The following is a 15,234-nucleotide window of genomic DNA, read 5'->3' on the forward strand; positions in this document are numbered from 1 at the left end:
AAGCTTTATAACACTGGCCAGCACATTTCTCTCTAGAATCCCTTGATAATCTTGAGATTTCTTTGTACCCCGCACAGATTCAAGACAACCCCTACCAGATGCAGCAAAGCAGCCCCAGAACATAACCGAGCCTCCCCCATGTTTCACAGTTGGGACAGCGTCCTTTTCTTGATATGCTTCATTTTTCTGTCTGTGAACATAGAGCTGATGTACCTTGGCAAAAAGTTCAATTTTTGTCTCATCTGTCCATAGGACATTCTCCCAGAAGCTTTGCGGCTTGTCAACATGTAGTTTGGCATATTCCAGTCTGGCTTTGTATGATTTGTTTTCAACAATGGTGTCCTCCTTGGTCATCTCCCATGTAGCCCACTTTAGCTCAAACTACGATGGATGGTGTGATCTGACACTGATGTTCCTTGAGCATGAAGTTCTTTTTGGATCTCTTTAGAAGTGTTTCTGGGCTCTTTTGTTACCATTCAGATTATCAGTCTCCTTGATCTGTCATCAATTTTCCTCCTGCGGCCACGTCCAGGGACGTTGGCTACAGTCCCATGGATCTTAAATTTCTGAATGACATGTGCAACTGTAGTCACAGGAACATCTAGGTGCTTGGAGATGGTCTTATAGCCTTTACCTTTAACATGCTTGTCTATGATTTTCTTTCTCATCTCCTGAGAGAACTCTTTCCTTTGCTTCCTCTGGTCCATGTTGAGTGTTGTACACACCATGTCGCCAAACAGCACAGTGACTAACTGGAGTCCTATATATTGGCCCATATGTTGGCCCACTGACTGATTACAAGAGTGTAGACACCTGTGATGCTGATTGGTGGACACACCTTGGATTAACATCATCCTTTTGTCACATTATTTGTATTCTTTTCTAGAGGTACCATCATTTTTGTCCAGGCCTGTTTCATGCATTTATTTTTTTAATAATTCAGTTGAAGTAGAGTTGGGGAATGCCCTGGAAACCTAATCCAGGAGGCGCCCAGGATGCATCGTTGTCAGATGCCCGAACTACCTCAACTGGCTCCTTTCGATGTGGAGGAGCAGCGGCTCTACTAAGAGCCCCTCTCAAATGGCCAAACTTCTCACCCTATCTCTAAGGGAGAGGCCAGCCACCCTTTGGAGGAAGCCCATTTGCGCCGCTTGTATCCGCGATCTTGTTCTTTTGGTCACTACCCACAGCTCGTGACCAAAGGTGAGGGTAGGGGCGTAGATCGGCCGGTAAATTGAGAGCTTCACTTTTGCATTCACCTCTCTCTTCACCACAACAGAGCAGTGCAGCGTCTGCATCACTGCAGCTGCTGCACCAATCCGTCTGATGATCTCCCGCTCCCTACTCCCATCACTTGTGAACAAGACCCCGAAATACTTAAACTCCTCTACCTATAGGCATAGGTGCTGTTGTTGCATCACTAAAGTGTGAACACCATGTACCCCTAAGGCTGCCTCTTTTGCAGTCTTACAGTGGCTTGCAAAAGTATTCGCCCCCCTTGAACTTTCCCACATTTTGTCACATTACAGGAACAAACATAAATCAATTTTGTTGGAATTCCACGTGAAAGACCAACACAAAGTGGTGTACACTTGAGAAGTGGAACGAAAATCATACATGAATCCAAACAGTTTTTACAAATAAATAACTGCAAAGTGGGGTGTGCGTAATTATTCAGCCCCCTGTGTCAATACTTTGTAGAACCACCTTTTGCTGCAATTACAGCTGTCAGTCTTTTAGGGTCTGTTTTAGGGGAGACAGTTCAGGCTAGGTGGCTGGCCGGTCAGCCGAACGAGCAGCGACCCAGAACCAAACAATGGAAAAAGGCACAACATCAGGAAGGAAAAGGAGATATCCCCAAGATGGCATCAATCTTGAAGAAGCTAAGCGGGGAAGATAAGATAAGGGAAGGGGAGAGGAGAAAAGTGCGACCGCCTTCGCCAAGAGCCAAAGAAGAAGCTCTCTCAATGAAAGAACAGTACATACATATACAAGGGTATCGTACCACAGTGTGTTCCAGAACTGCTTTTATACTGATAGGGTTGTAAGTAATCCAGAAAGCCTGGAACACCTGTAGGAATTAGTAGTACCAGCTTTCAAGGCATGATCAGCCTCTATTCCATTTTTAGGTATTAAAGAGCAGAAATTATTTCATTTCATTCAGACGCCTAAAAGTGCTTTTCTGAATATTTCTGAAGAATTAACCATATATTCACAGGCTACTGGCCCTTTCTGCCAAACACATGTACTACGCATGAGGTTAAATGCCGTCTGGCCCTTTAAACTTTGCAGCTCTTTCAGTGAATTATGGTCTGAGCATGATGAACATTGGTATTTGGAATCTGTGATAGCTCTGAAGGCTAGCTAGCAATTCTTTAGCTGGTTACATGATAATTTCTGGTTCAGTTGTTTGTTTAGTGGACTTTTACATAACTGCTCTTTTAATCATCACTTGTTTTCGTTGTTTCTGTGGATACCACACGTTTGGACTTATACTTCTAAACCCGTGTTATGATGGATTAAATGTGATCTCCTCCCTTTTCCCCTAATTTTTTGGGGTGTGGGTGCTTAACAGGACTTAAACTGCAATAAATATGTATTAAAGGGTGTTCTACAACTTTTGAGTTTATGTTTTGAGTTTATAGTGTATGTTAGAAAGTATGAAAAACATTTCAGATCTCTGGATGCTACAGGAAACTATGAAAAGTCATTAATAAGAGCAAAGGCAGGGAGGTATCTTTTCCAGCTAAACAGAAGAGTAATATAAAAATAATGAAGGTCACAGTTTGAATCAGTTATATTTCATTCAATACAGTGTTGTACTGAGTCCAGATCATTAGCAGTTTGAGTCACATATGGATTGAAGTGTATTTGTGAAAATCTTGGACTGTTCCTTTATCAGGGACTAACAGTATGTGTATGAGAGCCATGTAATGTCCATGTGTGCATGCTGAAAGAGACTGTGCTGGTCTGACCCCCCTCCTACTTTCAGGGTGGAGCCTGCTGGAGTCCTATCGCTCAGACAAGGTCTAAGGAAGTGTAAGTGTGTTTTTAATGCGATTCATGAAAACAAAGCAGCACACACTCAAGTGTCAATCAATGAACAGATGATGGATCAATAACTGCAGCTGGATTGTGTTTGTTCTCTCCATCAGATTCCTGTCAACTTACAATCGACACAAACACAGCACAAAAATACCTCAAACTGTCTGACAACAACAGAAGGGTGACATGTACATTTGATGAGGTTCAGTCATATCCTGATCATCCAGACAGATTTGATGGTGATCCTCAACTGCTGTGTAGAAATGGTCTGACTGGTCGCTGTTACTGGGAGGTTGAATGGAAAGGAGAGGTGCATGTATCAGTTAGTTATGGAAGAATCAAAAGGAAAGGAATTAGTAAGGACTCTACGTTTGGAGAGAATGATCTTTCCTGGTGTCTGATCTGCTCTAATGATGACACTCAAGGTGTAGTTTACAATAACAGATTAACCTCTGTTTCCTCCTCCTCCTCCTCTTCCTCTTTCTCTAACAGAGTAGCAGTGTATGTGGACTGTCCTGCTGGCACTCTGTCCTTCTACAGAGTCTTCTCTGACACTCTGATCCACGTCTACACCTTCAACACCACATTCACTGAAACTCTTTATCCTGGGTTTGCAGTTGAATATGGTTCATCAGTGCTTCTGTTGAGTTGAGTGTAAAGAGTGTCCTCCTGTTAGAGAAACACTCTAACAGTTGTTGAACAGATAGTTCAGTCTGTACATGTCTGTCTCTTTCACTCAGAAACACGTTTTCAGACTCATGGATTCAATCAGTTGATCTTTTAAACTATTCTAAATGATTCCTTGTAAACTTCCTCTTCAGTCTTTTAAAGATGCAAGCTACTATTGTTCCAGGTCCACATGTTGTTTTTCTGTATTTTTCCACTCAAAGCTTCACAGGGAATATCAGTATGTTGTGTTTCTCTGAAGCTCAGTTCACAACCAGCTCCTCTGCACTTTCAACAAGTCTGGGCTATATAAAATGAATCAAAATGGTTGATTTCTCTTTCTTAATGGGATTTTTCCAAACTCCCCATGCGATCTTACTGTTTAACTCATTGTTGGAAGCTCATCATTTATAAACACTTTTGCCATAGAAGCTGCAAATATTGTCTCAATTGATTTTAATGCAGTTATAACGATAAAATGATTTTCTGGGAGTATCATCATCATCTAATAAATAAGAAAGACTGAATTTACCAATTGAAATTAGCCTTGTCTTCTTTGTGAATGTCTTTTGACAAAAAGACATGTCTTTTTAAGACATTGTGGAAAAAAAAATATATATATATATATATCTACACACACACACACACACACACACACACACACACACATTTATGTAACCCCTATAGACATGGCTACTAGTATTTTTTTTTTTGCTTTTTACCTTGTTTTATTATTTCCGACACCCCTTGAACACACTTTGATTTTCCGTAGTTCAGTGAATGCAACTTAAGCATGCTGCAGCATTAAGCTAGGCAAATCGGAGCAAGACACCCGAGAGCAATTAACAAGTTACACAGTGAGTCTTTCGATATAAAATAAGTGTTCTAAAGTATTTTTAACAGTCTCTAACTTAAAGTTATGTACTTTTCAGAGGCCTTTATTGTTTTACTCTCGACCAAAACTAGGCAGAGCGTGTGTTTGTTTCTTGGGAACTCCGGTGAGTTAATAAAAATGATAAGTTAGCAGGAAAACCTATGCTTTACACACATATGTATATATATATATATATATATATATATATATATATATATATATGTTCGTGTTTTGTAGTTTTGTTGTTCCCAGTTCAGATAGTCTGCAGTCCAGTTTGCCGTTTTTCTATTTTGTACTTATTTTTCAATAAACCACCTTCACACCTTTACAAGTGCCTACGTTTGGATCCTACTTCATTATCTCCACACGGCTCACTTCACTCGCCGTGACACACATACTTCAACACAATAATTCAGATAAGTACGGAGCCCCTCTGATGACATGGTCCAAAAAATAAATAAATTGTGGCCACAAAATACTACTTCGAGGGCACGAAATAGGTATAACGTGCCCACGAAATACTTATTTGTGGCCACGAATTACTTATTTGTGGCCACGAAATAGATAACGTGCGCACATCATATTGATACAATTCCTGGACAGCTGCGTAGAGACACAAGCATAAAAGTAGGCTACACCTATACACCATGGACAGAGACAGTATGATTGAGTTTTATTTTAGGCTGGGAATGAGCTACAAATGCATTTTGAAAAGCCTGCAATGCAAGGAACCATCATTACGGAGGGACATTTAAACCGGATATTGAGAGCCAAATCGCTTTACAGACGTAAGTACGACCTGGACGCCGGGATAGATTTTATTGTGAACCAACTGCAAGGGCCTGGGAAGGATCACGGTTATCGGTGGATGTTTACAAAGTGCAAACAACACGGCATTGCGATCAGGAAAGAAGACGTCAGGATCCTCATCTCTTTACTGGAGTAGGTTCCCAGGTTCGCCAGACCAGACGTCTCAGAAGGAGGCAATATTTTGCTCAGGGGCCTAACTTTGTGTGGCACATAGACTCTTATGCCAAACTAAAGCCATATGGGATATGTGTTAATAGATGCATCGACGGTTTCTCACGCAACATCATTTGGCTGCGGGCCGCACACACTAACAGTGACCCAAAGGTTATCGGAGGTTACTTTGTGGAAGCAGTGGAGAGTCGTGGGGGTTTCCCCAGGCTCGTACGAACTAACATGGGCACTGAGAACGTGTTGGTCAGAGACCTCCAGCGTTATTTACGGAGAAATGACGGGGATGATAGAGCAGGAGACAGAAGCTACGTCACAGGAGCAAGTACCGCAAACCAGAGAATTGAGAGCTGGTGGGGAGTGATGAGAAAAGAAGGAGTCGAGTCATGGATCAAGCTTCTAGGAGAACTGAAGGACGAAGGATTCTTCTTTGGAGATTTCATTGACAAAGCTCTGTCACAGTTCTGCTTCATGCCAATCATTCAGGTAAATGGCCCATATTATGATAACCAGTGGTGGTAATTAATTACATTAAATTATGCTTTTTTAGCAGTAAGGGTTAACAACATTACCGTTTACATCGTTAAAACGACGTTACCTTTACCGAACGGTAAAAGCAATGTATTCCTAACGTTGTGGAAGTAGGTCAACTGCGCTCTGTATGTGCGTAATGGAGGCTGAAGCATCAACCCTGATCAGAAGTCAGCACGACTTAAATGTTGTTTTTTTCTGATCGGAGGACATTATCCTTGTCTGCGCTCATTCTGCATCAGCAGTTATGCTGCAGCTACCGATCTGTCACTGCCAGTCTGTCAAAAGCAGTCAGAGGCTTCACGCATCAGTAACTCTTCAGCGCTCTATCATTGGTACATTCAGGTCTGAGATGATATTGGATCCCCTCATGGGATTGAAAAATATTGATTTTGTCACCTGTATTATGCGCATAAAGTTGAAAAGCTTTGCGCATCCGCACCAAGATTAGTATTAGTATTAGTATAAAGCCCAGATCCCACAACTCAGTGGTTTGCCTGGTGTGGTTCTTTCTTTTCTTTTTTTGCCATCACTCCCTCTTCCTTTGGTTTTCATTAAACTGCATCCAAACATTGCTGCTTTTCAATTCATTTAAGGATGCACTACACTTATTTTATGCCATAATGACATTTTAAAAATGCCTTGCATTACAGCTCTGACCTAATTCTTGTTTCTTCATCAGGAGGTATCGAATGACATCCGGAGTGTTTGGAATGCTCACCATATAAGACCCTCAAAGAATAACAACGTGCCCTGTGGGATACCTGATGTCATGTACATGGCCCCTCACCTTTGGGGTGCAGAAGACTGTCTCGTTCCACTGACAGAAGATTTGACCTTGTGTAAAAACAGCTGCACTTTTGTTAGTGCAGTCCCATGTGATGTGCAAGTGTTTGATTTGTGCACAATAATAATGGAGGAATCAAGCTTGGAATTCCCATCTACCATGTCCCAGGCCCTTGATTTATATTTTCATCTCATCTCTCACAGTTATTTGAGGCTACTTAAATGGACACAAACATACAAATGTAGTACATTTTGTACTTTAGTACTTATTCCTACAGCTTAATGTACTTATTATTAAGTAATTATTGTTCTCCAGTGTGTGGTTATCTTGTCTTTGTATCAAAATTATCAGAAATGACTGTATAACATAATTTTAATTTTATCCATGTCAGTAAATGAACTCATCATGAAGTGTTGCTTGCTCTTGGTAGCTACAAAGCGTGGAGTATTAAACTAAAATATGATACAGGTTAGAAAAAAATAAATCCTTTTAGCAAAAATGTGTTCATTTCTAACAAAAACAAGAGCACCTTGGATAACAACCACATAGACTGGCAATATATCTAATGTTGTGATCAATTAGACAAGAAGACCAAGTAGGCTAAAGTGTAGAATCATAGTTGTGTCACCAATGCTCCAAATGTTTCTTGAGCCTATAATTTTGTTATTGTGGAATAGATTAAAGCAATCCCATGTTTGATAAAGAACGACTTCTTTTCTTAAAAATCACAGCACATGTATGACATTATAGAATGAGGAGTTAAATAACGTTCAGCGGTGTCATTAGACATGTTCATGTTTAAAGATGTATAGAATGTAACAGAGAGGACAATGTTAATACAAATGAGAATGGTTTACTGGTGTCTTTCAAAATACACCATACTCAAAAACAGGTTGTATTTTGCATATAATAACAGGATAAAATAACAGTTATTTCTAAAATGCTATACAAACCTCTTTACAATGTAACCAATCTCTATAATTGACAACTTTTCTTCTAAACCCATTAGGAACATAAAGGTTCACATTCTTGTTTCTATTAAGATTTCTGCAAACATCTGAAATACTTTAATATAGAACATGCTTAATCAGTTGGAATATGGTATTTGTAATGGTGTTGTACTTATGTTTGTATATACAGTAGACAGCACTCAGCAATCTTCCAGTTTGTAGAACTGTTACTGTATGCTATATTTTAAATATTTGTTACTCTTCCTGTAGTAAAAAAAGTATTAGAATGTTAAAATTAGTAATTTATTTTGGCACTAGCCAAAAACACAGTAACAATGTCTGCAGCAGGAACAGATGCACTTCTATGTCTGTGAAGGTTCTCAGTCATCCAGGTCATCGTAGTCAAAGGAGCTTGCAAAGAAAAGCGTCTGGACTTCTTTAAGTTTACTTGAAGACGTTTCACCTCTCATCCGAGAAGCTTCTTCAGTTCTAAGGTCAAATGGTGGAGAGTCCCAGATATAAACCTAGTGGGAGTATCCCCCCACAGAGGGACAAAAGGACCCCCTGATGATCCTCTAATCGCCTGAGCCAAGGTGTGAAACTGGGTGTGGGTCCCAATCAGCCAGAGTTTCGGGTGTGTTCATTGTGAAACCTGGCCCCACCTTATCATGCGAATTCCTGAGGTCAGATGGCCCAGGATGTGAGTGGGCGTTAAGGCGTCTGGGAAGGGATCTCAAAACTGGATTATAGATGGCAGAGAGTTGGTGTCGTAAACCCCCGCCTCTGTTCAAAGATGGTCGCTCACAGTGGACATAGATGGCTTCTTTCACTCCTCTTTCAAACCATCTGTCCTCTCTGTCCAAAATGTGAACATTGGCATCCTCGAAAGAGTGTCCTTTATCCTTTAGATGCAGATGGACTGCTGAGTCTTGTCCTGTGGAGGTGGCTCTTCTGTGTTGTGCCATGCGCTTGTGAAGTGGCTGTTTGGTCTCTCCAATGTAGAGGTCTGGGCATTCCTCACTGCACTGTACAGCATACACATACATGCACTTCTATGTTTAGTGTACGGATTCCTACCAGGTGAAGCACTGAAAATATTATTTAAATATGTATATGTATTTTCAACTGATGTTGTTTTGTGGTCTCATTCCCCAAGCAATTTGTTGCCTTATTTTGTCCCCAACACTCACTGCTGCTTCTGCAAAGTCAGAGTGCTAAGTGCTGTCTACTACAGGTAACTCCACTTCAAAAAACCTGAACATTCCCTTTAGCTTACTATTTTAATTGGGGGGAGAAAATAAGAAAGCGCTTACTGACCAGATGAAAAAAAAGGCTGCACATGAAAAAGGCACAACGGGCTACACTGTTAAGAGAACTTAACCACCCAGTCTATTGAACAGTCACATTCATTCCTTCATGTTACTGTTAACTACACCCGTGTTTCTATGAACTGTTAGGGTGGAAAACCTAAAACGTGTAGGACAGAGTGCCTTGAGGACCAAGGTTGGGTAACACTGACCTACACCACATCCATCACCCACATAGAGCTTGCGAGAATGCTGTTAAATCCACTGTGAAAGTCTGGATAGCTGTGATAACCAAGGGGCAGCTTTAGTACACATCCACATGTGTGGGATTGTGGTCTGTGGAGGAAATTTGTAGTTTCTATGAACTCAATTAGTATGGCTTTATCCAACAGATTGGATCCTGTACAGAACCGCAGGAAAAGCTGAAGATAATTGAAATCAATTTCTCCAATGTACCTTTTCAGGTAACGAGAAACTGTTGACTGGGCAGCTGTCAGCTCCTCTAGAAAGATTAGAAGCTCCTTCACTGTTTTTACAGTTGTTTTTTTTCTGCAATGAAATGATGCAGTCCTTCTGGTGGGAGTAAACCAGCTACAGGACCCACAACGGGACGCCAGCACTTGATTACAAACATTGGGGCCTGAATAAGTACTTTGTGTCCTATCTGTGCCAAAACAGGGAGCAGTGTGTCCTTGGTAGGAACCTGCTTGCACTCATGTGCATCAAGTACTTCCAGCAATTCATCTGTATCCACTGAATTGAAGTCATCCAAAGCCTTCAGGAGAACAGATCGCTCTTCTTGTGAGACGTACAAAAGAAAGGAATCTTTTAAACTACTGGTTGTCGAGCCGTACAATATCTCCTCCAGAAAGGGTATTGCAAGCTTAACTGGGAAGTAACCAGCTTGTTTTCACCCTACAACAAACACTCTAGCTATAGCCTGCCATTCTTCACACTGAAAGTCATGCCGGACGAATGGGACTTTCACCTCAACTCCCAATGTGCAGCTGTCATAGAAATCCATCCAAAATTCTGTCAGGCAGTCCCGCAAAACACCACTTCCTTCCCCCTGTTCAAGCTCTCCATTTGGTAACAACATTTTGATATTGACCTCAGATAAAATAATGTTTGAGTCCTTAAAGGCACTGATCAAATCAGTAAGACAATGACCTCTTCTAACAGTCAGTATTACGGGACAAGATCGTGGTTCAGGGGGTGCTTGGTCAGGAATATTGGCCTCTCCTGTCAGCCCCGGTGAGAGAGACAATGTGTGATGAGGTGGATCAGACTCTTTTTCTGTAAACAGTGTTTCAGGGTTTAGTTCAACCACACTAATATCCACCCTGTTATCCCCACTAATAATAACAACTGCATCAGAATCTTCACTTTCACTTACATTTGGCAGACCATCCCATGGTAATGAGTCATTCAGTTCCAAATATCCACTTATGGAAGCTCCATCATTAATTACAAAGTGGTTTGATGGTTCTGAATTTATGTTTTCTCCATCAGCGGCCTGATTATGTTCATTGTCAGTGAGATCTACCACAGAGGGCTGGGTTATTGCATGATCGGCCTCTACGTCTGCGGGCTGCCGTTGTGTTTTCTTTCTGGTACACAGATAAAGTTGCAGAATTTTGACCTTACTTTGCTTATACAACTCATCAACTGTACTGGAAGCATCCACATGCATCTGTGAGCTCTCAATATGAGTTGAATAGTGTGAAAGACTTTTGGTTTTTTTTGAGATGCCATTGGGGAAAAACAGATTTTCTGCCATAAGTTTGATATTTGACACTGTTTCATTTTTATCTACAGATAAATGCCTTGTTCCACCACCACTTACAGACTTCACCTGTTTGAACCCACCCTTCTCCTCATCAAAATCCATCCAGCCAACCTCAATTCGTCTCACTGTTCGTTTTGCATTTGTATTTTCTGCCCACTGAGACAATCTCTTTTTAGGAGGCATTCCCTCAGCTCCTGTCAGTCTTTGTCGTAGCCTTGAGAGTATAGATTCTTTCCTGGATGGTGACGTCCGCGACAGTGTTGCTTGTCTGCAGAAGGCCACAGTGGAGACTCTATCGCCAACTTTGGGGATGTACTTTGCCAGGTCACTGTCTGTCATTAAGGGAATGACAGTTTCATCAATCTGAAAAACATAAACAACAAACTAATAAAATTGTCAATATTAAAAAAACAATGAATACATACAACTGCATATTTTAGAGTTGTTTTTTGCTATCTACTTTTGATAACAGATACTTTTGGTAATGTGGTACACATTTGTCCAACATAAGATGAACAAGAATTACTTTTTAAATTACTCTTTAAACATATGTCATTGATTAAACAAAAATATGAAATTCAATACATTTTTTAAGAATGTGCATAGTAAATTGTGGATTGCGGCTCTCCGTTCAAAAACAAACACACACACGCACGCACACAGCAACAGCTGCAGTGGCTTACATTCTCATCTTCAAGCTTCTTGATCACATCTTCTTCAACTTTGCGCTCTGTTAAAAATTCTCGCAGCCGAGTATCCATAGCTGACCTCTAAACCACATGAAAATGAAATTAGTATTTTTACACTCAGTTATAAATTTCATGTAGCAGATTTTTACATGATAGCCTACCTATAAAATCACTTTATCTATGGCAAATCAGAATTTGATAATGATTGTTTTATTACTTAGATATTATCTATGGTAATGAGGAATGGAGCGATTGTCTACTTGGATTTTAAGTAGTTCAGTATGAGCAATGACAACCTGCATCAATACAAAATCATTCCGATCACTGTATGCTTTATTAGTTCCCTTGGCAACGTGATACCCGCAGTGAGCTACTTTAACTGCAAGGGTTCATCTGGTGATGCATTGAAAGCTACGGCTCATTTAGCATGTATTACCTTAACCCTTAGATGCACACGTGGGGCCATTTTTGTTTTTCTTCAAAATCTTTAAAATGAAAAGTTGTAATATATTCATATTCCAGATATTCCTCATAAAATATGTTTGTAACATGAGGCCATTTGCATTTTTATTTATTTTTTCATTAATTAAAAAAAAAATGCAGTTTTTGTATCACTACCCCACTCTTCCACAAGTGGGGTCAAAAATGACCCCAAGCAGTTCCTGTGGAATCTTCTATGGAACTTGCATTCTTAGCAACTCTGACTGTCCCACTTACAGTTCTGATGGATCAGGAATTAATTTTTACACAGTAACGTACATGATTTATAGTCAGGGCTGCACATAAGTGGTCTGCAGGTGCGCGTTCGCTGTCAAAATAAAAGTATTCCCAGAAATTCAGAGAATATGCACTTCTTTTGCGGTGGAGGAACACCAAAGTAACTGCTTACAGAGCTTGCTTTTTCGACATCTTTAAGAGTTCTGAACAAATGTCTGTCCTCCTCCAGATTATCTTATGTATGCAAACGTGCGTTCCAACTTCTTATCTGGTGCGTGTCTTTTATTTTGACAGCGAATGTGCACCTGCGGACCATTTATGTGCAGCCCTGTTTATAGTTTTCTGTGCATTTCAAACTTCAAACAAAGATAGGTCTGAATAAATAACTGCCGAAATGTGGGATAACAATATAAAATAGATATAAAATATAATACACTCACCTTACGGACATCACCAACAGCAAGGACTCCGTACTATGGCTGACGCAGGTTCTAGTGAATGTGCCCTGGGATGATATATATATATATCATCAAGTGTTTCGTGGCCACAAATAAGTATTTCGTGGGCACGTTATACCTATTTCATGGCCTCGAAATAGTATTTTGTGGCCACAATTTATTTATTTTTTGGACCATGTCATCAGAGGGGCTCCGTAGATAAGGTAGAAATAATGAAAAATATAATATTTGCATTGCCTTGTAATCTAATATATATCTAACATTACCCAGGATATAAATACTTTTAGCCATTTTTTTTCAACATGTTTGTAACCAACTTTAAGGTATAAAGGTGAATTACAGCGCAATAATTACTTGGGCTCGTAATAAGACCCTGGCCAGAATCAGAAGACACCAAATTCGTATGGAGCCAAAGTATTGAGCAGCAATAATGACCTGAACACAATGTTAACTTTTGAGAAGCCACTCTTGTATTGTTACAAGGTATAACAGATATGTGTCCAATTTAGTATAAAATAAAATAAATAGTGTGCACACTCAAACAAAATAAAAGTATTCGTTGGGGCCCTTTAAAAATTTAGAGTTAAGCTGGCGATAGCCAACTTCAAAGGTCCTTGTGAGTGTAACTGGAATGTATGAGTGTGTGGTGTGTATCTTCTTTGGGGTAGATCGTCCTCAAAGTGGTTGGCTCGCCATCTATCACAACCAGAATATCGTCCTGGTCCTTGGATTTTTCTGTCCTCTCCAAAAAACATGACCTATAATCCAGGTCATAAAATGTACATTCTAATCAGTCTGTTTCAGATGCACTGTTTAAGGTTAAAATACAAAATCAAAATGTTGCATCAACCTCATATTCATTGCATCAACATCTTAAATCTTATCAAATCTCACAGTTATGTTGTACAACATTCAATTTTCAAGTATATCAAATATGAGAACTAAACATCTAAGTTGCTCAAATATTTCTCTATTCATGTAAACATTAATTAAACAATACTTATGGTAAGTAACCATTGACATTCAAAATACAATACACCATAACAAATTCAGAACTACGTGCAAATAAGCAACAAAATATACATGTGAGTTCAGTTCAGAGACATTAAAGCAGTGTGCTTAATTTCTCCACACTATAGGCCTATTCGTGAGAGAGAAATGCACTAAAAATTACCCTCTAGATTACTTTAAACTCACAGTGAACTGACAAAAATTAGCTAAGAAACATGTTGCTCACCGTTGCTCTGTTTCACAAAAGCCCAACACACACTGGTGTCGGAATTGCAGCAGCTCTCCAGATGAAAGGTGAGTGGTTAGCCTGTGAGACACCGAGCTAGCATTAGCGTGATCATGACGGTAAGTCTTTACAAGTTTTTTCCGTCGGAATAACACTCGTCTTACCGACGTTGCTTCTCTCCTTCATCCAGCCACTCCACTCCGGACTTCCAGCAGGTAAGTAGGCTGGCTTTCCTTCCTCTCAATTCTGAGTTTTTCCTCTCTTTAGTCCGTGGATTTCTCGGTTTGAGTAGCAGATGCCTCCACTCCTCTTGCTGAGGTGAGAAAAACCCGGGAGCACCATGCACCTTCACCTCACTTCCTGGCTGACAGGGTCAATGCGGCCTGGGTAGGCTCTGATTGGTTGCTGAGCTAGGTGCCCTCACGTGGGGTGAACTGAGAGGTGCATTCAATGGTCATAGGAAATACGACGCTTGTTGATGTGGACAGTTAAAATAAAGAGAGTAAATATGATTTTTTCATCTGGGCTACATGTTCAATATGAGATTTCCATGTTAACTTGTCATCTACTATTACACCCAGAAAACGGAATTCTGTGACTCTTTCAATTAATACTCCCTTTGTAGATAATACTATCTCTTCCTCCTTTACACAGTGTCCGAATATCATGAACTTATTTTTATTCAAATTCAGTGATAATTTATTTATGTCAAACCATTTTTAAATTGTTTCATTTTAATAACCATAATTTTACCAATTCTTTCAAGTTTTCTCCAGAAAACTGCAAACAAAACGAAATTTAACATTTTCTAGACAACACAAGTGTCGTTTATATATAAATTTAAAAATAACCAACCTTGAGGGACCCCACATTCTATTTTCATTCTATCAGATGAATTGCCTAAACACTGCACATACTGAAACCTATTATCTAAATAACTGCTTAACCAGTTCAATACTATTCCTCTCACACCATAAGTTCTTAACTTAGAAATCAAGATGGAGTGTTGCAGAGTGTCAAAACCTTTTTTTAAATCAATGAATACCGCTATAGTATATTTATTATTATGTGTTGCTGATGAAATGTCTTCAATAGTATTCATTAATACTATTGCTATTGATCTGTTCCATCGAAATCCGTACTGTATCTATTATTGTACGATCTACTGTACGATATAAAGGGCCTTGACGCGACTGTTGTTGTGAT

General features: G+C 39.8%; 2 protein-coding genes across 3 annotated transcripts; one reads left to right on the top strand and one right to left on the bottom strand.

Moving 5' to 3' along the window:
- The first annotated feature begins 5,306 nt into the window (after positions 1-5,306).
- On the top strand, positions 5,307-7,163 carry LOC146389457 (uncharacterized). Its single transcript, XM_084914528.1, has 3 exons — positions 5,307-5,373; positions 5,532-6,049; positions 6,777-7,163. The coding sequence occupies exons 1-3, from the start codon at positions 5,307-5,309 to the stop codon at positions 7,161-7,163; spliced, it is 972 nt and encodes a 323-aa protein (XP_084770654.1).
- A 358-nt stretch (positions 7,164-7,521) lies between these two features.
- On the bottom strand, positions 7,522-14,414 carry LOC146389458 (uncharacterized). Of its 2 annotated transcripts, XM_084911189.1 has the most exons (6): positions 14,193-14,414; positions 14,029-14,109; positions 12,774-13,549; positions 11,611-11,697; positions 11,008-11,290; positions 7,522-8,856 (listed from the first exon to the last, which is right to left on the bottom strand). In XM_084911189.1, the coding sequence occupies exons 4-6, from the start codon at positions 11,686-11,688 to the stop codon at positions 8,849-8,851; spliced, it is 369 nt and encodes a 122-aa protein (XP_084767315.1). In that variant the 5' UTR covers positions 11,689-11,697; positions 12,774-13,549; positions 14,029-14,109; positions 14,193-14,414; the 3' UTR covers positions 7,522-8,848. The 2 variants fall into 2 exon arrangements, with proteins under 2 accessions (XP_084767315.1, XP_084767307.1); XM_084911181.1 differs by having other exon boundaries at positions 7,522-11,290.
- Between the last annotated feature and the right edge of the window lie 820 nt (positions 14,415-15,234).

The sequence above is a fragment of the Perissodus microlepis genome, chromosome 3 (genome assembly GCF_051167445.1).
Source record: "Perissodus microlepis isolate ML-2025 ecotype Zambia chromosome 3, ASM5116744v1, whole genome shotgun sequence".
NCBI lineage: Eukaryota > Metazoa > Chordata > Actinopteri > Cichliformes > Cichlidae > Perissodus > Perissodus microlepis.

What these genes read in the sequence shown, in the direction of transcription:
- LOC146389457 (XM_084914528.1), top strand. Translation starts at nt 5,307, where the DNA reads ATGCAAGGAACCATCATTACGGAGGGACATTTAAACCGGATATTGAGA. An exon ending in AGCCAAATCGCTTTACAGAC is followed by an intron (nt 5,374 to 5,531) that starts GTAAGTACGACC and finishes TTACTGGAGTAG; the next exon opens with GTTCCCAGGTTCGCCAGACC. An exon ending in GCTTCATGCCAATCATTCAG is followed by an intron (nt 6,050 to 6,776) that starts GTAAATGGCCCA and finishes TTTCTTCATCAG; the next exon opens with GAGGTATCGAATGACATCCG.
- LOC146389458 (XM_084911181.1), bottom strand. Translation starts at nt 11,688, where the DNA reads ATGGATACTCGGCTGCGAGAATTTTTAACAGAGCGCAAAGTTGAAGAA. An exon ending in AGAAGCTTGAAGATGAGAAT is followed by an intron (nt 11,291 to 11,610) that starts GTAAGCCACTGC and finishes TATGTTTTTCAG; the next exon opens with ATTGATGAAACTGTCATTCC.